Source organism: Magnolia sinica, chromosome 15 (genome assembly GCF_029962835.1).
Source record: "Magnolia sinica isolate HGM2019 chromosome 15, MsV1, whole genome shotgun sequence".
Lineage (NCBI taxonomy): Eukaryota > Viridiplantae > Streptophyta > Magnoliopsida > Magnoliales > Magnoliaceae > Magnolia > Magnolia sinica.
The window spans coordinates 73,250,897-73,271,224 of NC_080587.1; the positions used below are offsets into that span (position 1 = coordinate 73,250,897).

The 20,328-nt window shown below is 39.6% G+C and overlaps 1 protein-coding gene across 2 annotated transcripts; it reads right to left on the reverse strand.

Annotated features, from left to right (window-relative positions):
• Positions 1–211: 211 nt before the first annotated feature.
• LOC131228017 (E3 ubiquitin-protein ligase SPL2) lies at positions 212–18,719 on the reverse strand. Of its 2 annotated transcripts, XM_058223835.1 has the most exons (7): positions 18,111–18,719; positions 10,375–10,476; positions 5,361–5,531; positions 4,244–4,365; positions 1,969–2,088; positions 1,625–1,694; positions 368–654 (listed from the first exon to the last, which is right to left on the reverse strand). In XM_058223835.1, the coding sequence occupies exons 1-7, from the start codon at positions 18,495–18,497 to the stop codon at positions 580–582; spliced, it is 1,047 nt and encodes a 348-aa protein (XP_058079818.1). In that variant the 5' UTR covers positions 18,498–18,719; the 3' UTR covers positions 368–579. The 2 variants fall into 2 exon arrangements, with proteins under 2 accessions (XP_058079817.1, XP_058079818.1); XM_058223834.1 differs by lacking the exon at positions 1,625–1,694 and having other exon boundaries at positions 212–654; positions 18,111–18,684.
• Between the last annotated feature and the right edge of the window lie 1,609 nt (positions 18,720–20,328).

Genomic DNA, 20,328 nt, shown 5'->3' on the forward strand with positions numbered 1-20,328 from the left:
GACAGCGATCCACATTGATCAAATGAATGTCCAGCCAGAATGAATTTTGGGCCAATAGGAAATCCAAGTTCCAGCCTACCTATCATATACAAGTGGTTTGACTGGGAGAATGGCATGAATGTGTGGCAGTGGATCATTTGTGTTACAAAAGAAAAAAGAAGGATGTAAGATAGCACATAAGGATAGAAATGGATTGCCACAATGGAACAGGTAAGGGGAGAATCTATAGAAATGTAACTATTAGCAATAAGGGCGCAGTTTGGACAGCAAACAACAAGAGAAGGTGCAGCCAAATCAGACCACTAACATGCTGAAATGATGACTAACTTTACAAATTGTTCCAACATTAAAGAACAGAACTGTCCCGTACCTCAAGAACCATATATTCTTACGGAAGTCCGTATGTTCTGCCTACACACAGGGCACTTGGGGTTTGAATCACGCTCTACCGACAGGGCACATCTCGGACAGCAAACGAGATGCCCACATGGGACGAATGCCGACCGCCTTCGCCTAGTTAGACAGATCACGCATAATTCACCATCAGGAACATCTCCCGACTCGTCATCAGGGTTGCTTTCAGCAGTAGCATCGCTCGGTTGCTGAGGAGGCTGTTGCCTCTGACGTCTCCACTCTTTCCATCTGCACCAGTTCCTGTATTCCCAAGCAAGCACATGATTTTGTTGACCCAAACAAGACTTTATCATGCCAGTGGAAACAGTCTAGGCTAGCTAGCATGGCCCACCCAGAGGTTCAAGATTAACAAATTACAATGTGAAGTTGGAAACTAAGTTGATTTGAACAGGAAATTTTTGTAGAACAAAACTAGCAGTACCAGCATGCTAAAATAGCAATATGAAGAACACATTGGTAGTGTTGTAAAAAAGGGACTTGCTATTCTTATTTACAAAGAAATTACAAGATCCTGATGCACCAGCATGTGCATGGTTTCCCATACACAGTGCGTACAAGTGGAGCCCATGGTGCAAGCACCAAACCATTGATCTGACGGGCCCCGCCCTGGATGGGGGAAGCCAAAATTCTCATTAATTGAAATTTCCTAACCCTTCAATCGATGGCTTACAAATTGACAGCTGAGAAAAACAGACGGGTCCGTAAGAAAGTGAGAGACTGGACTTCTAGGGTCTTCCAATCTAGATAACTGTAGAGGCATCCCCAGTCCATGGTTGTTGCCATCACATCAACAATCTGGATCAATGAACCACGGGCCCAACTTGAAGGGAAAGGGCGGGATCAGGATCGTATGGCTCCTTTATCTACATCTGTAATCAAGTTGGCTGACAAATGGGGCATTTTCTGTTTAGAACCAACCAAAAACCACAATGCTTGGCGCTTTTTTTTTTTTTTTCTCTCTTATGGGTGTGCTGGTGGACCAATCTAGAAAACTGTAGAGGCATCCCCAGTCCATGGTTGGTGCCATCATATCAACAATCTGGATTGCTGAACCACGGGCCCAACTTGAAGGGAATGGGCGGATCAGGATCCTATGGCTCCTTTATCTACATTTGTAATCAAGTTGGCTTGACAAATGAGCTAAAAAATAAGGCAGATCCAAATCCCTGGTGTACCACACCACAGGAAACAGTGGTGATTGAACGCACACCATTAAAAACTTCCCTGGGCCCACTGTAATGTTTATATGCCATCCAACCAGTTGATTCGGTCGCACAAACCTGGATGAAGGGAAAACACAAATATCAGCTTGATCCAAAACTTTTGTTGCCCCCAAGAAGTTTTTAGTGGTGGAGCCTTCAATGGGCTCCACCCATGCTGCTACACTATGCAATCTGAGCCCATCCTTTTGGGCCTTCACCTTGCCCTTTTAGAGCCTTCAATGGGCTCCACCCATGCTACTTCACCTCCTTTGGTCTCAATTAGTCTAGATTCCTCACTCAATATCATGAAAATGAGCAGTCACTTTGTAAGTCGGGAGTTTTGCTATTATACCTTACAATAGAATAGCCCAATATACCAAATGACAACGTGCCAAGAACAATGCCACTCCAAAACAGAACGTTGGTCCTTATCCCAAGATCTCCCTCCATTTGATCCTTTGTCATATCAGACCTGCACAAAGAAAATCAGACCAGTAGTTGAACAAGAGGCAGTAACACTGCCTGCAAAAATACATACTGGAAGAAGGCAGCAGCACTCTCCCAAGCACCATGAGAAAATTGGAACAAAACAATACGGAGGAGTAGCATAAGATTAGACTACACCTCAGATAGGATTCAAGATCCTTTGCGAAAAAAAAAAATACAACCACGACGCAGGTAACTCAGGATGAAGTTTCAGAAGATCCCCCAAAAATCCTAATGGATGAAGTTTCAGAAGATCCCCCAAAAGTCCTAAAGCATCAGGACATGAATAGCTTCCTGAAGTTCCCCGTCCCAACAAGTACAGCCCGTGGATCTGATGGGCTCCATAATGGATTGGAAGATCCCCCAAAAGTCTTCCAGATTAGAAGAAGCAAGCCATCTATCAAGCCTTCTCTCCCAGTACTGCTGTATTTTTTTCTTAACCATATATTTGCTAGCTATTGATTGAGGTGGTTAGGATCTTCCGACCTTGGAGATCTTTTGAGCATGCCCCATTCAGGGAGGGACCTAAGATCAACAGCCTGGATCACCAACACATGGGCCACACTATATAGATTGCTCCAACAGGACACTATTACGTTGCAATGCATCAGAACCAAGGGTTTTTTTTTTGTTTTGAGAGATATCAGAACCAAAGTTATCATATCGCAAACCATAGGAGGGCCTGAGTCAAATTGTATCATAAATCTTGAGATATTTTTTTCCCAATTTTCTTAAAAATCAGAAGAAAAAAAAAAAAAAAAAAAAAAACCTGAATAAAATATAAATAAATCAGAAAAATGTAAGAAAACACACCAATTATTCATTTTCCATCAATATGCACCAAGAAAGTATCATGACATTCTTAATTGAGAATCTATAACAAACTCGATAGACTACAAAATAATGTTCTCCTCATAGCATAAACATTGTCATGTTTCAAAGTCAAAATCATAAAGCCCAAGTTCCTAACGAGGCCTTAAAAAAATCTGTTATAATTTTTCGTTATTATATAAAGAATCAAATAAAGCTTTGAATTTAAAATCACATAATGGAACTCTAAGAAAACACAATTTGAATTTAAGGTATGTGGAAAAAATAAAGAAAATAAGTATACGTCTTTAATTTGAAGTCAAATCCTAAACACCATGACTACAATAAATATAGCTAAAATAATCACAATAATCCTGTAAAAGATTCCCGATGAGTCATCGATCAATTTGGTGTTTCGACCAATTAAGAGGTAAGAAATAATTTTTAAAAAGCTCCAGAATTTAAGGTTAAAGATAAGATCATCATTTTATCTCTTATAAAGAATAAAATAAAATAATTGACATGTTAAAAAAAATCTTAAAGCCCCCACAAATTTAAAAATAGGAGATAGAAAGCAAAAAAAATTTAAAAATGAAAAGAATAAATAGAATTTGAATCTTAAATCATGAGTTGAATTGTAAATCATAGGATTCATCTCAAAATGTGATTCAAATTGTTTTGCTTAAGATTCGACTTAATCGTAAATCCTAAATCATAGGAACCCCATAATTTCTCCAAAGCAGGGCTGTCCACAGGTTGGGTTCAGGTTGCGTACTAGCGTAACCAGCTAAGGGATTGGACTCGAGTCCTGCCAGATTCAGATGTGCAGACCATGTGTGAGGTAGCGTATCAGAATCTTATCAGACTCAGGTATCACATTGGTCTTTCAGATACAATTTTCCACACAAATTCGGATCCAGGATGGAGTTTGGATCAGGATTTAGGTATGAATACACATTCAGGTCCATACCAGAAACAAGCATTTTCTATGGCTTTTAAACAATAAATATAATTCAATAAAGAATAAAGCTAAAATTGTCATCTAATTGGGTGCCATACATGTATCCAAAATGGGTGCCCAAGGAGGCTGGAGTGGATCCAGTTGATCATTAGTCGGGCCCTAAATTTTGGATCCACATCCAATGAGGGACTGGTACTTCGGGTATACAAGATATGGTTGCCCATTGGTAATCCTACTCCACAGCACGCACGCGCGCACACACCCACACACACACTGTATACAAAGCACCTATCTGCTTGCAAGCACATCTGCATAGACCTAGATGTGGGCAGCACATGAAAAGAGAAGCAAGGAGTAGGGAAGCCCTTACAGGAAATAGGGAAGCTCCTTGCAAGACTTAATCTCAGGAACTCCACCTTGCAAACTGCAAGTGCCAACTGCAGTTATCTCCTTTCCAATTGGAAGAATCTTTTCTTCATCCAACAGACCAACCTTCTCAAAACAAAACAATTACTGAATGAAGACAACAGTAAAAATAAATAAACATTTCAGGAAAGCCAAGAATGCAGGTAGAACAAAGAAAGGAGGTAATCAATAAGTGAACTATTTCTTATTAAATTATGCATGATCAAAGGAAATGGTGCTCTTTTCTTAGACCCAGCAATAGCTGGTGGGGCCTACCTTCCTGTAAATCTAAGCTGTACATCAGTTGGTGGGCCCCATCATAGGATGGGCCACACCCTACTCCCAATAAGATGATCCTAGCCATCCAATCGGTCGCTTGCAGATGGAAGACTAAACCAATAGACCTTAGCTAGCAGGGGTCCAATCAGAGTGAGGATCATATATGGATTGTTTGAATCACCAAAAGTGGAACCACAAGTACCATCTGGCAAGCCAAGCAGATTGCTGCATTGAGCACTTTTTTATTGCCATTGAAAGTCGGCGCGGAAGAGTGGGCCCTCAGGATTTGATGGTCTACATGATATGGGACCTCCACAAAAGCCAAGGATGAACGGTTCAGGTCTAGCAGTCCACCTAACCACTATTAGAGCAGATGGGTCTAATCACCCCTTTGATTCTTTAGTATATATGACCCAGAATTACGATCTACGGCTTGGATTGTTTAAGGAATGGGCCACATGCACAAAAACCCACTATCTCTTTCTCTCCTTATAAAGTCTTTTGTATTCGTAATTGCTTGATTTCACCAAAGGGTATTTTTTATCTATTTATAAAACGAGGGATCAAGAGATAACGGATGAGATTGGATAGGATAAAGTTTATCCCTATCTAATACAATCCCTTATGTATCTCTCCCTCATCGAAATTTCAAATTCTCTTTAATTGTAAAGTTCTGAAAGAGAGAAGAAGTGGGAAAGGTATGTGGGACCCACCCACTAGTGGCTGCCCAGAAGGGGGCCCCACAGGCCCATGTCCAACAGCCACCAGCCAAGGAAACACATAATTCCATTCAAAGGACTTACGGGATACCCATGACCAAAAATAGCCTGGAAGATTGTATATGGAGAAGCATGAACTGGACGCAATTGATGATAAACCGTCGTAAGAGGTAGATGATGGATTGAGTCATCCAAGTTAACGACAACATAACCAGCTCGTGGCCAATAACCACCTTCAATAAGGACAAATGGAACCTGAAATATGGCAACAATAGACCTTCAGAATAGCACATAATATCATGAAGCCCACAAAAGGGGCGCATTTCAGTTCAACAAGAAGTAAAGAAACATGATCCACCCAAAAAGCGTTTGATATGTCTCAACTTTGGGTGGTCAACTGACAGAGGCTTTAAACAATATGATTCAACTTCAAGTAGTCAATTGTGAGTTATAAAGGTTCCACCATTTAGCAGAAGTTTGCAGACCGATACATGAAACAAGAGATCCAGGATCAATTAAGCTCAAAAATATTATAACAGAAAATGAAACTGTTCCATGAAGAATATTCTGCTCTCTTCTTTTTTTTTTGAAAGATGAAGTAATTTATTAGGAAGAGCCAAAGCAAAACAAACAACACAGGAAAAAAGGAAAAGAGAAAACAATAACACTACAAAAAGAAAAAGAAAAAGAATAAAAAAGAACCAAAATTCAGTGTTCGAAGTATCAGTATCGCCTCAAGTTTCGCTAGTCGGGGATACGGAAACAATATCGATATTGTCGATAATATCGTCGATAATTGGAAATGAGGGGAAACATGGGGAAATGGTGGATTTTTTCAGTGAAACTTCAAGAGATGTTAAAATACACATTTGTATATTTAGGAATAAAATTTTTACAAAAAGAATGCATGCATAATTAGTTTCCATTTAATGGGGGGCCTAAAAGCATGTGTTGTAGTAAAAAACCAGTCCAACCATCCCTTCCAGCCCATTTATTCATCCAACCATCCATCCAACATTCCATCCAAATATCTATCGATATTTCCCAATATCGACATCACACGATATTTCACTAAGAAATTGTCGAAAACTGGAAAGGAAACGAAAGATTATGGTCTCAATATCGCCCATGCTGCGATAGCGATAATATTGCGAAACGATCGATATTATCATCGACAATTTGAACACCATATAAAACCATGTGCACATAAAAAATTGAAATGGAAAGTTTTTTCATAAACAAATTTTTGGCAATATTATTGAAATATCACCGATACAATGTCGATACTTTGAATTTACACAATCGAAAATATTGGTGATATCCATATACTGGTGATACTTAGCGAATCATCGCCGATACCTAACATTCTCAGACTACTAATGTTATCGCTATCGCTACCAGTGTTATCGGTATTGCCGAGCTGAAGATAGAGATAATATCGGGGATATTTTAATAATATTGGGGATACTTTGAACAATGGGACAGAGTTGAATGCGGGTCCAAATGGAGAAGCTGGATTAGGTATTGTGTTCATCTATTAAGTTTCCTGTCCTAAACTAGCAGAGCTTTGCCCTGATTAGGATGTTTCGGTTTTCAATTGCTATTCCTTATCAAGGGATGGTGGAGTATGGGTTCTTCCTTGCCTTAGAAACCTCTCCAATGAGGAGATCACTGAGCCGGTTAGTCTTTTTTCCGACCAGCTGCCAAGGACTCTTTGGTTTCGAGGTTGGATAAGTCCAAATTATCTTCGATGAGATCTTTCTCCTCTCTGATTTCTGATCCCTCCCCCCCCCCCCCAAGCTATTTGGAAGGAATAGGATCTTGTCTATGGACAACCTATGCAAAAGAAGCATGGTGCTCCCAATATTTGCCTCTCTGCTTCAAGGACAAGAATCGATGGATCACTTAATCATCCATTATGACCTGGCTAGGGAGGTTTGAAGCAGCATTCTCCATTTGTTCAGTGTTCAATGGGTGATGCCAAGTTCGTTGGACATTTTGTTCCAAGCTTGGCATTCGGCTGAGCCAGGCAAGAAGTCTTCTTCTAGGTGGAGGATTGCTCCTCTCGTGGTCATCTAGGCTCCAGAGAAATGATCACTATTCTAGAAATAGAAGATGTTCCAATCTCGGGATGATTAGTAGGGTTCATCTTTGTATAATGGAGTGGACGCCTTAGTTGGCTGGGTGCTCATGTATTGGTATTTTTCTTTCTTCGTTTTCCTTTTTGTTTCACCTTTGTGGCCTTAACAAAAATAGTATCTTCAAAAAAATAAAAATAAAACCTCAAATTAGGAAACCCCATCCTAAACCCTTCTTTGTTAACTCTCCAAATTTCAGTTCTTTGGGCTGCGGGCTGGGTACCCTGTCTTCAGTGATTTGACACGAGTTGACTTTCTTCAGCCAACCTGTGTTGGTTTTACTCCCTTATTACTTCTCTCATCATGCCATTGACCCATGTTTCAAAATAACTTCAAAGCTCACCAAAATCAAAACTAAACCATTCTCTCTCTCTCTCTCTCTCTCTCTCTCTCTCTCTCTCTCTCTCTCTCTCTCTCTCTCTCTCTCTCTCTCTCTCTCTCTCTCTCTCTCTCTCTCTCTCTCTCTCTCTCTCTCTCTCTCTCTCTCTCTCTCTCTCTCTCTCTCTCTCTCTCTCTCTCTCTCTCTCTCTCTCTCTGTGGAAAGAGAGTATTGAAAATGATGATAGAACCTAAGAACTCTTGAATCTTCTCACAGTTAACTGACTAAGCAAAGACCATGTGTGGCATGAGCAAAGGTGCCTCACCCCTTTCTTCTCCATCACCAAGACCCTTACCTGAATTTTGGGAGTAGAGACCATTTGCAGAGTCAAAATTTCCCAACCTTTCAATTATATTTATTCCACCCAAACAATTGGCTTAGTGGTTGTCTAACCATCCTCAGGAATCCAAGACCCAAAATGCGGTTAGTGGTGACTCCATTTGACTTTTATGCGCCTTGGAGATTTTCCTGCAGGTTTTGCCAATCTGTTTCACAAGCATACATATGAGTGTTGAACATGCATACACAAACATGTGTTGACATCGCACAATTTCAAAAAAGTGAACCATCCTTGTTTACATAGCTTGCAGCCACAAAATCTCCACATATTCTCAAACCCATTTATCATGGCAATATATTTAAAGACCCCAAATCAAGAACAATTAACTGTATAACTGATCTTTATTCCTGTAAAATCTAGCTCGAAACAGTAAAACTAAATGATGATTTACAATTTTCACAAATGAGTATCAACACTGGTAAAATTAGTTTATGAACTTGGGTATAATGACAACCAAGATACATACAAATGCCATACAATTTTTCTTTATCCCAATGCCCCTTGGTGTGCATTGCATCTTTTTTGTTGAAGGGTTCATAGTTGATCCCCTATGCTGTTTATGCATGTCTTTGGAAAGAGAGGAACTGTAGAATTTTATAAGACAAGGGAGATTTGATTGTGCCCATTTAAGAAGGAAGATTTTATTTTATTTAACATAGAGTGAGCTATGAACAGCCCTGTCCTCAAAGGGGCTTCTCCCCTAGATATCCTTTTCTCCTAGGACTCACTTTTGCAGGGTGAATCCTAATCTGTATTTGTTCATACTTTTGGGCTTGGGTTGTATTTGTCTTGGGGATGATCATGATCTCCTTTTATTCCTCCTACATTGTGCTTTTTTGCTCTGAAATAAATTACAGTTGCCATTAAGAAAAAAGGGAGGTGGGTTGATTCATCAAAAGAATGAAAAATGTGCAGAAATGCACAACTGGTTGATTAACAATTCATCACAGTTCTGTCAATGAAAAAAAATAAAAACTAAACTGCTAGGGGTTTTCAGAAAAATGACGAATTCGTCAATAAGAAAATCTAAGGGAACAGAGATCCCAATACACAGAAAGAGAAACAAGCACTCCTCGGAAGCCAAATTCATCACAACAGGATTAGTCTTCAAGTCAGCAAGAGCAAACAAAATGTTTAGCCCTCCAGCTGAAAGAACCCGAATTTCCCTAAAAACAGAGAATAAGGAATAAAGAATAGCATACTCCTTGATTGTATGGTCCTAATATAGGGTCCTCGATTATAGGGCAAACTGCTACAGGTATTATAGGGTCCTAACGATCAGCAAATGTACAGTTTGCTGAAGTGCAGGATTCCATGCATATTTGGCCATGGTTCCAAAAATGGTTTTTATTCAATCATACAACCGAATAATGTAGAATTCAATTCAATCAATGAAATTTAATCAAGAGTGTGTAAAATGTGCAGAAATACATCACTAATGATTTGCAACTCATCACAGTTCTGTCAACAAGACCAAAATCTGAACTGTTGTGGGTATTAAAGGGTCCTAATGATCAGCAAATATACAGTTTGCTGAAGTGCAGGATTCCATGCATATTTGGTCATGGTTCCAAAAATTGTTTTATTCAGTAATACAACCAAATAATGTAGAATTCGATGAAGTTTAGAGATTCATCAAAGGAATGTAAAAAAATGTTGGGGCAATCGATTAACAACTCATCACAGTTCTGTCATTGGACCAAGATATAAACTGCTACGAGTATTATAGTGTTCCGATGATCAGTAAACATACAGTTTGCTGAAGTGCAGAATCCATGCATATTTGGCCATGGTTCCATGAACCAAGCCATTGATCTTATGAGTTATGACCTAACCGTGGATAGGGGATCCCTTTGAAAATCTTCAAGAATGGAAGATCCTACCCCTTTACAGCAAGGGGATACGACAGTTCAGAGAATTATTATAGAAGCAATCCACATTCAAAATACAAGAGTTTAGCAGTCAAAAGGGTCCAAATTTTCCAATCAGGGTTAATCACACACCACGTGTATGGTATCCGGCATATCAGAGACTGGAAATTTGCCGGTGAGCAGAAACACATAATACGTGGCACCATTAAACATGGCAACCATCACGAATGTTCTTGAATGCATGTTACCCAGAGTTTATGTACTTGCACACAAAACATTTCATGGATAAGAAAAATAAAATGTAAAGGAAGAAGAACGAGCACAGATGTCCATGAAATTAAATGGGAATCTTGTGGTGTAAAAAAATTACCGTTCTCAGTGAGGTGGATTCATGCTCTTTCCAGGATTTTGCAAATAGACTGTGTAGATCAAAAGTCCATCCAAATAGGCCCCTCCATTCATTATATAAACACTTCACAAATTGAGAACCACAAATTACTATAACTGATCAGCGTTTCTCAAAACTCTTTCCAAATGTATTCTGTAAAGAATCGAATCCACAATAAGTTTAAAAAGCAAGCCATTTACTGAATGGAATCATCTGGAAATGTGGTCTGCAGGCAGCAGAGTGGCTGACCAACCTCTATGGATGGAAAAATTCATAGAGAAGCTAAAAAATTGGACCATGAATAAATATCGTTGTGTTTGAATGTCTTGAAAAAATCAGGTAGGTAGATTCAGATTGCCTTTCCACCCAATCAATAGCTTGAATATTCCAGGTCAAACCGAAATGTTCCAGATTTTCATTTGCACGGAATAATGGCATCCAATGTTGGGCAGTTCTGTTTTCCACGCCACCCCAAACACGGTGAAAAATATAGTATGCAAAAATATCCATTCTGCCTGCAATTTGAGGCACATTGAAACGTGTTGATGCACAGCAAATTTTAATTCCGACTACCAATCTGATAAAGGTCAGGCAACCAAATTGTAATTTCCATCATTGGCACTCAGGTTAACAAGAACCGTGGTAGCATAGCTCACGCATGTATGTGGAGGGTTAAGACTTTTGTGTTGGTTTTGAACCAATAAAAAGATGGTGGTGACCATCATCCTTGCATGTGGCACCGACATACAGCTATCCAAACCAATGTTCCATTCTGGATCGAGCTACCGGATTATGGGTCATTTGTGATCCAAATTTCTATTTTCAGTGGCCCAAAATTATGGCTCTTCATTCTCACTATTGATTAAGTTAATTCAAATTTCTATTTACAATGCAGAGATTTATACTTTTATTTATTTAGTTATAATATATAGCATGCAGTTTTGTAGATTAAAGAGTAAAAGAAGAAGAGAAAGAAGTTTGGAGAAGAAAGAAAGAGAATTTGAGTTGGACGTCCATACCTTATATTCATTAATCAAAAAGTAGAAAATGACAAAATTGCCCTTAATAACAAAAGCAAATATATGCAACATGTCCCAGCCCCTCGTAAACAACTAACTAAAAAGAATGACTAAAAACAAAGACTAGGTGATCCATTAGCACTCCCCCTCAAGCTGGAGCATAAATGTTGTTGATGCCAAGCTTGGTGCATATGCATGTAGACTGACTGTGACTAAGAGCCGTGGTGAACACATCCGAAAGTTGATCCCAAGACCAGACATATGGTGTAGAGAATCTAGAGATTTCACCACCAGAGACCTTCTCATGTATGAAGTTAATAGTCGATTTTGATATGTTTAGTTCTCTCATGATAGGCTGGATTATTTGCAATGTAGGAAGCTACCTGATTATCAAAAACAACTGCATATGCATATTCACTGGAAATCCCATTTCTTGCAACAGTTTCTTGATCCACATTAACTCACAAGTAGTCAACGCCACTGCTCTGTATTATGCTTCAGCATTTGCTCGGGCCACAACACTATGCTTTATACTCTTCCATGTGACTAAATTTCCTCCCACAAACGCGCACTAAATTTCTCCCACAAACGCGCAGTACCTAGTAGTAGACCACTTATAGGGGTGTACACCGAGTCGAACTAAGTTGAGTTGGCCTCAACTCGACTCAGCTCGACCACTAGCTAACCCCAGCTCGAACTCGGCTCGGCTTGGTCCTCAAGCCTAACTGGCCAGCTCGGCTTGGTTCGGTCAGCAGCTCAGGCCAGTTCGATCCGAGTTCAAGCCAAAATCGAGCCTCTGCGGCATTTTCACATACACATGCAGTGCACTTTCAATTTCTCACTGTATGTAAAACAGCAGTAGCTGTTTACAAGTATTTCATCAAACACCTTATAAGCAACATCAAAATCAAGGAAAAATGGTATCTATTTCAGATACATACCTTCCTTGCCACTAGCCAACACTTCGTTGAGTCATTTCATCAAACACTTGGTGAGCAACATCAATATCAAAGTAACCGAGTCATCGAACTAGTTCGATCCAAGTTCGATTCGAGTTGAGTCAAGCTCGAGCAAGCTCGAACTCGGCTCGAAATTTTTTTTGAGCTCAAAAAATCAGCTCAACTCGGCTAGAACTCAACTTCGAGCTTTTTCGAGTCAAGCAAGCTAATTGAGCTAACTCGGTTCATGTACACCCCTAACCACCTATCTCCTAAAGAACCTGCTTAATTTGCATAAGAGTACCTTATGATCTCAAGATGATTGTTCTATCTATAGAAAATGCCATGGCTTGGTGCTCATTTAAAATACTGCAAAATCCAAATAACTGCATCTATATGAAGTACCATCGAATAACTCATAAATTGGCATACACACTCATAGCATAAGATATGTCTAGCCAAGTGATAGTTACATAGATGAGTTTCCCAACCAATCTTCTATACCTCCTTGGGTCTCAAATACATATCCTTGATCTCCAACAAGTTTATGATCTAGATTCATTGGTATGTCAACCAGCTAAGCACCAAGATGGCCCGTCTCCATGAGCAAATCCAGAACGTACTTCCGTTGAAACATATTAATTCCTTCCTGTGATCAACTTTTATACCAAGAAATTATCGAACATGACCCAAATCTTTTCCAAAAAAATACCTCTAAAGATACTTCTTACGCTCATCAATTTCCTGCAATAACAATATCACTAACACAAGATGACCTAAGGTGCCTTTCCATACAAAGACATAATGATCAACATGACTTCGAACAAAGCCATAATTCAACACAACTATATTGAATATGTCAAACCATGCACATGGTGATTGCTTCAGCCTATAAATCACCTTGCTCAGTTTACATGCCTTGTTTGAGCAAGCATTAAAATGAAACATGTCCTAAGAGATGTTTTCATCAAATAAGTACATCTCTCGTAAGGCATCCCAAACTTCTTATGTAGTATCCAAAAATATTATTTTCACACTAATGGATGGTTTAGTACTATTCCACAACCATGTCATAATTTGAACATTCTCTAGGATCCATAGATCATATGTGGTAGCACTCTCATCAGGTTTCTCCACTGTCAAATATTTTAATTTGCACTTGACTGTTAAAAACACCTTAATAGAATTAGACCACTAGAAATAGTTGGTTCTATTTAATTTAATGGAGGTTATCTGGACCCCTAAAAATCAAATGGATTTATGAATCCAGTTCTTGGATCACTTTTCATCTCTATTAGAAAAAGAGACAGGAGGAATACCGCAAGGCTTGCACAAACATGGGCTATCCTATCATGGTCAAAGAAAATCCCACTTGCACACTTTACACAATGTGCACACTATGCTTAGAGCGAGCAACCAGCCCACACGCTTCAAATTAGAACATGAGAGGTGATGATCACATAAACCTCATTCACCTTCTCACACATGAGCCATAACAAAGGCCCAGCACACTAAAAAAGGACAAGAAGAACCTTAGGTTTCTTTTTAAAAAAAGTTTCAACATAAGATAAATGACAAAGACCAAGATAGATGAGAATATAGATAAAAGAGCAAAATATGGATTAAAGCAGGAGAAAATTCTCACTGATACCATGTAGTTTTGTAAATTAAAGAAAGAACAAGATATTCCATCATGTAACGGTTGTTACCATTATGATACAGAGCGTAATGGCCGTTACGGCTTCTTTTTCCTTTTTTCCTTTTCTTTTGTTGAAAAAACCTATTTCAACCCCATAACAACCGTTATGGGGCCATTACCGGACCATTATGGGTCCATTTTCCGGTAACTACCGTTATGACCCCGTAACGCATAACGGCCATACATAACCATTTTGGAATACCTTTAGAGAGAAGGAAGAAAGAGGATTTGAGTTCGACATCCACACCCTCTCCCCTTATATTCATTAACTAGAAAGTAGAAAATGACAAAATTGCCCTCAATAACAAAAGCAAATATACCCAACATGCCCTAAACCCTCCCAAACAACTAATAACTTAAGAGAATTACTAAAAATAAAAGCTAACGAAGATTAGATGGGCCGTACACTATACAGCCCACCTTCATATCCGTTAACATCTCTAAGCATGCGGGGTCTATAATAATAACATTCATCATTTCATATATAAACTACACTATGAGTTCATAAATATAACTATATTGCATACAAAGTGTATGCATTGGAGTGACGCACATGATCCTACCCTTAGCATACCACATACTAGAGGAGCTAGCATACCACGTACCAAAGCACCCACAATCCAAGTAACCTTTATCCAAACTATCCAAATCACACTATTCAATCTATTCTAACAATCTAATTAATGGCTACCAAATGGATGGTTAAAAGTAAAATAGTGAGTGGACCAAATTTAAAGGGCTTAATCAAATGGTTAATATTATCTATTCAATGAAGTTATTTGTCCATGCTCTGTCCATAATTGGGTCAAGGATTTGGACGGTCTGGATTGTCGTGCAATTGTGCCATGTGTGCGTTTGAACAGTTACCACCACTTTTTAAATGATGCATGACTAACACTAGAGCCTTGGGCAAAACACTCCCACACGGTACTCGGTTTGTGAAAGTCAGCCAGCCCAGTCTATCTCCGCAAGTTACACTAACACTTTCGTATTAAAAAGATCGAGGCTCTAGATTGAGGTTCATGGTCTATGGAGCTTTGCTAAGCCCACACACATGAGCAATAGAGCTCATGTACACGCCAGATGTGCCAATCCAACCTATGCATTAAAATGGTAATACTATATTGATGCCCTACCACAAGAATCAGGTTGATCCACAGGTCAGGTGGAGGTGGGTCATAATTTACAAAACAAATGTATGGCTCCAAAAAATTGGCTGAAGTTTTCTAACCCATCCACCAGTTTCCAATATTAGGCCACACAAGCTAATTGGATTAGATTTTATTTTTGGAAAAACATGTAAAAGGTCGGAGCAACCTAATGGATGGATTAGATCTCACACCTATGTGCCATGCAGGTACATGTGTGGCAGGGACAGGAGCGTTATTGCACATGCATGTGCACTTAACAAAGCTCGAAATTATGCTATGAGAGAGATGATAAAGTAGAGCCTTAAGAACAGTTATATGGTAGTAGAGCCATCTCTCCACGAGAACACATGACAGGTGAGGGTGGCAATGGGCCAGGTGGCCTGCCCAACCCCATTATGGGTTGGGCTTGGACCTAATAGCTTGGTCTGTGGGCCATGCTTGGGCCTCGCATTCATGGCCCAATTAATTTTCGGGTTGGGCTTGGGCTCAAGTCATTTTAGCCCAAGTTGACCCGACTTTACATGTACATGTTATATCCTACAAATATGTCATTACAATCCCTATCTTGAATGCAGAACATAGGTTCCATACCTCTAAAATGTCTACTTCTCTGTGCATGTGTGGCCTACTTGATAAACAGATAAATTATGAAAATTAAAGGCATAAATAGGGATTTTATCAAATTTCGAGCTGGTTTAACTCTCAAGTCAGGGCCGGGCCAAACCAAAAAAACTTGCAAGTCAGGCTTGAGCCTGCTATGTGAGGTGATGCGAACATCAGTGGTGCACCCTTTAGAGTGTACCAGATGAGGAGGCGTCACTAACAGAATACCGGAGTGGAGGAGTTGATGTGGATGGACATTGGATTCATCGTACCCATTTTCTGACGCGTTGCGCGTGCAGGAATGACATGACCGCACCCTGACCATAGATCTATGGGTCGATCTTCACACCTTACCACACAAGTGTTTTAGTTTTAGGCGTTTTTGTTCTTTTGTTTCAGGGGTTTTATTACACTTTCTTTATTTTTTCATCTTTTTTGTTATTTTTCTTATTTTCAGGGGCTTTAGTGCACTTTTACTTTTTCCATAGCTTAAATATACGTTATAGGAAACCCTATTTTCATTATTATTGAATGAATAGAAATTCGTATTTTTCTTCCTCTTTATTCAAGATATTAGGGTTTCAGGATTGGCCCTTGGGTGTTGAGGATTCCACCCTGATTTCAGGTTTCCTTCTTTCTAGATCTTCGAGGTGCAGGAAAAGGTGAGAATCATCCTTCTTCTTTTCATTTGACAACAAAAGGACATGTTCTTTCTTCATCTCGAACCCTTCATTCTTCACCCCTATTGTTCCTCTCTGGATAACCCATTTCTAGTTTAAACAGAAAAAGAAGGATAGTTAATCAATGGAATCAAACCCAAACTTGATCGTAAACTAACTTATGTTAAATCTGGGATATCTTCATATCCCTAGGTCCTCTTTTTTTACTATTTACGCGATTTTATGCAAAGAGGCATGATCTTGACGGAATGACCTCATTTTTGTGTTGAAATTTACCTAATCCCTTTTATTGGAAACAATTAGTTGATTCGTATATTTATTTGAACATTCTTTAACCTGATTATACATGCATCTAGGATTAGATCATCACATGTCCCTGCATCACGAGGCCCATGTTAGGCTTGGCTGGGTTCGGGCCTTGGATATCTAGTGTCGGGTCAGACCCAAGCCTAGCCTAGCCCTGTCCACTGCCACTCAAATAATAAGGTAATGTATCAATCAGTTCCACCGAGATATTGGCACTAAGACAGATGGCTCAGTTCTAAAAATAAATCCTATGAGACAATCCGATATTCCTATCCATTACTTTTTCTTCAATCTATGCCACTGCATATCTCACTGTTATTTTTTTTTCTTTTTTTCTTTTTTTCCACAATCGCTTTATGGACACAAATCAGATGGATATGATTGACTGATACAAGTGACTTTTGAGGCATAAACTATCCATGCATAGGGGCCTGCACATGGACGGACCTGATTTGCAGGTCACACTACCATGTGTTCTGTGGAGGGATTGCTCTACCACATCGTGGTTCTTCCGGCTCCACCATATCATCTCCATTAAGATATTTTCAAGTGGGATGTGAAAGAAATCCAATTGCAATTCAAGAGTTAACTCCTTGTGATTGCTAGGAAGCATTGTTATCTTTTGTCATATCCTCTTGATTAAGTTGAATGTTCAATATCTAATTCGTTTATCCAATCCAAACACAGCCTGGGTAAAAGGAAAAGAAAATGATCCAAATGAAAACATACAGGCTATGAGAACCAAGAAACAGTACAATCTCTAGATGAAACTATCACAGGATATTTTTCAGAGCCACTGTCTACAAGCATCCTCACGGGGTCGTTTGGATGCTTGTAATTTTTAAGTTATGACTTTCACATGAAAGTGACTTTCAGCTGTAAGTCACTTGAAGGGAAATGACTTCTCGCCCCAGCTCCGTGAAGTTTCATGGCAGTTTTGCCTGTAAGTGACTTACAGGTGAATTTCCTCCTCCAAACACCACCTGTGAAACACTTCACACTTACAGAGCAGGACTTACAGTCATCCAAACGATCCCTATGGAAAGATGTGCCGTTTTCTTTCTAAATTTGGCAATACAGTACTACAAAATTGCACTTGTTTTGTAGACGGGAACAAGAGAAAAGGATGCATAATCAACCAGGGTAAGTAGAGTACTACAGCCACACCCGTTGATGGCTGCATCCTTCCTTCCTACTTTCATCAATGCAGTGGTACTGAGCTGTTACCAAAAGATCCCAAAATGGTGCAAGTATCAACCAGTGTGAGTGTAAATATCAATTTCCTAATCACAACAACAAACCGAAATATCGAAGGCACTTACCGTCTGAGTCCGCTGTATGACCACGGCTCCCTCGCCGGACTCGTTCGAAAAGAGCAGCTTGTCCTTCAAGGAAATCCAATTCCCATCGACGGCCGATTTCGTATCAACACGACCGCGGACAACGACTAGCTTCCCGCCGTGGGAATCCGCTGCTGCCGCAGAAGCAGCATCGGGGCTGTCAGTGTCGGGAGAGGCGAGGAGGGAGCGGAGGTCAGATATACGAACGGCGGGGGCGCTTTGGATGCGGGCAAGGGCGCGCGAGGATCTGCGGAATTTAAGCCAGGTCTGGACGGCCACGATGGCGAGGGTGACGCCGAGGACAGCGCCATCGCAGGCTAGGGCGAGGTGGGCGAGGGCAACGGCTGCGGCCTGGTCGTGGGAAGACATTATTACATCGAATATCTTGAGTGCATCTACCAGAGCTGCAGCTGCTGAGGTTTTGCTGTCTGACGAAGGAAGGGTATTCGTTGTGTTTACTCCAAACTTCTGACTGCTGAGGTTTTCAGGTGGTGTTATTATCTATGATAAATGCTCCGATGGCAATGTCGACAGTGGTAGTTACTGTTGTAACCGTCCAAAACGTGGCCCACGTTCCTTTAGGTCGGCTACGCCTCACAAAACAGTGAAAATGTCTAACGTCCCAGGGCTGCTTGTTTCACCGATTACTCTAAAACGTAAACGGATGCCGGTGGAAAATCGAATCGTTGGTAAATGAGTTAAAGGGCTCGATTGGGAGCTTTAAAATGTAGGTAAATGAAAAATGGATTTGAAGGTAAATGAAGCGAGAGCAACTGGCTTACAGAGTTGCGTTTGCAGGGGGTAAGTGAAATGTATTTGAAATTAATATATTTGGTTTGAATTGTTTGGAGTGGAAATAGGAGAAATTGAAATACATTTGAATTTTTTAATATATGCCCAATAGCATACGTGATGTTCCAAATTAAATTAGAATATTCTTTTGGTGCAATTTTAGCAACGTAACTGATATTTGCTTTCTTTTTTAGTATTATTAATGTGAGACATGTATGGTGAATATGTGCATACATGTACCTTTGTTTACAAGTACCACCCTCCGATGATGCTCAAAGAAGCATTTCACTCTAATAAAGGATTCCATTTATATGCACACTTAACACTTATAGGCTGTTTGATTTTCCAACTCCCATGTAAATGCAATGTGAATTACTAATTATTACTCCTCCACCCTGTTTGAAAATGCATTGTATTTCTATTTTGAAAATCAGGTTAGAATGACTGGTTTAAATTTGTGGGCCCCACCACGATATATATGCACCGTCCATCCATCTTAGCGTAAAATTTTGGAGCATGAACCGATAAATGAGTCTGACCCAACGCTCAAGTGGCCCACACCAAATGAAACAGTGGTACTAATAAATTTTTCATGGTAAATATTCAATTCCTTAAATCATGTGGTGTAGTCTACTTAAGCTTTATATCAGCCCCATTTTTCTGATCAAGCCCTAAATGCAATTGGCATAAAGGATGGACGGTATGGATAAGCCACAAACATCACGGTGGGCCCATATATATATTTGGCAGTGTCATTGGTTTTATAGCAAAAAAGGTAAGCGTCAAATCAATCAATGGTAACAATGCCGTAATTGCCAAGTGAAATAATTATTACCCCGTTACAATTATTTACCAAATGCTTAGAAAACCAAACACGCTCACTCTCATTTCATTTCATTAATTTATGCATGTTTACTTTTATCCACATACCTCAACCCGCGTTACATTTACATGCATTTACTCCCAATTTCAACCATTTATGTTCATTTACTCACATCCAAACAGCCCAGAGAGTAAAAACTAGCATTTACATGCATTTACTCCCCGTTCCATCCATCCATATCCAGTTACTCACATTCAAAAAGCCCAAAGAGTAATGTCTTACATTTCTTTTCTTTTTTTAAACATACGGTCTTGCACCCACATGCACCACAGTAGGTGATTGAGACTATTGTGAATCTACCACTAAACCATGAGTAGGGACTGTGTAAATGGCTTACCCAGTTGTGCTTGAATGAGAGTAAATAAAATGCATTTAAAACCCAAATATTATATTTGGATGGGAATAAGATGGAGAAATTGAGATGCATTTGAAGATTTCAATATATTCACTTGAATACATACGATGCCCTAATATCCCAAATTAGTGGGCACAAATTGTAAGAAGCCCATTGGAATATATTCTTTA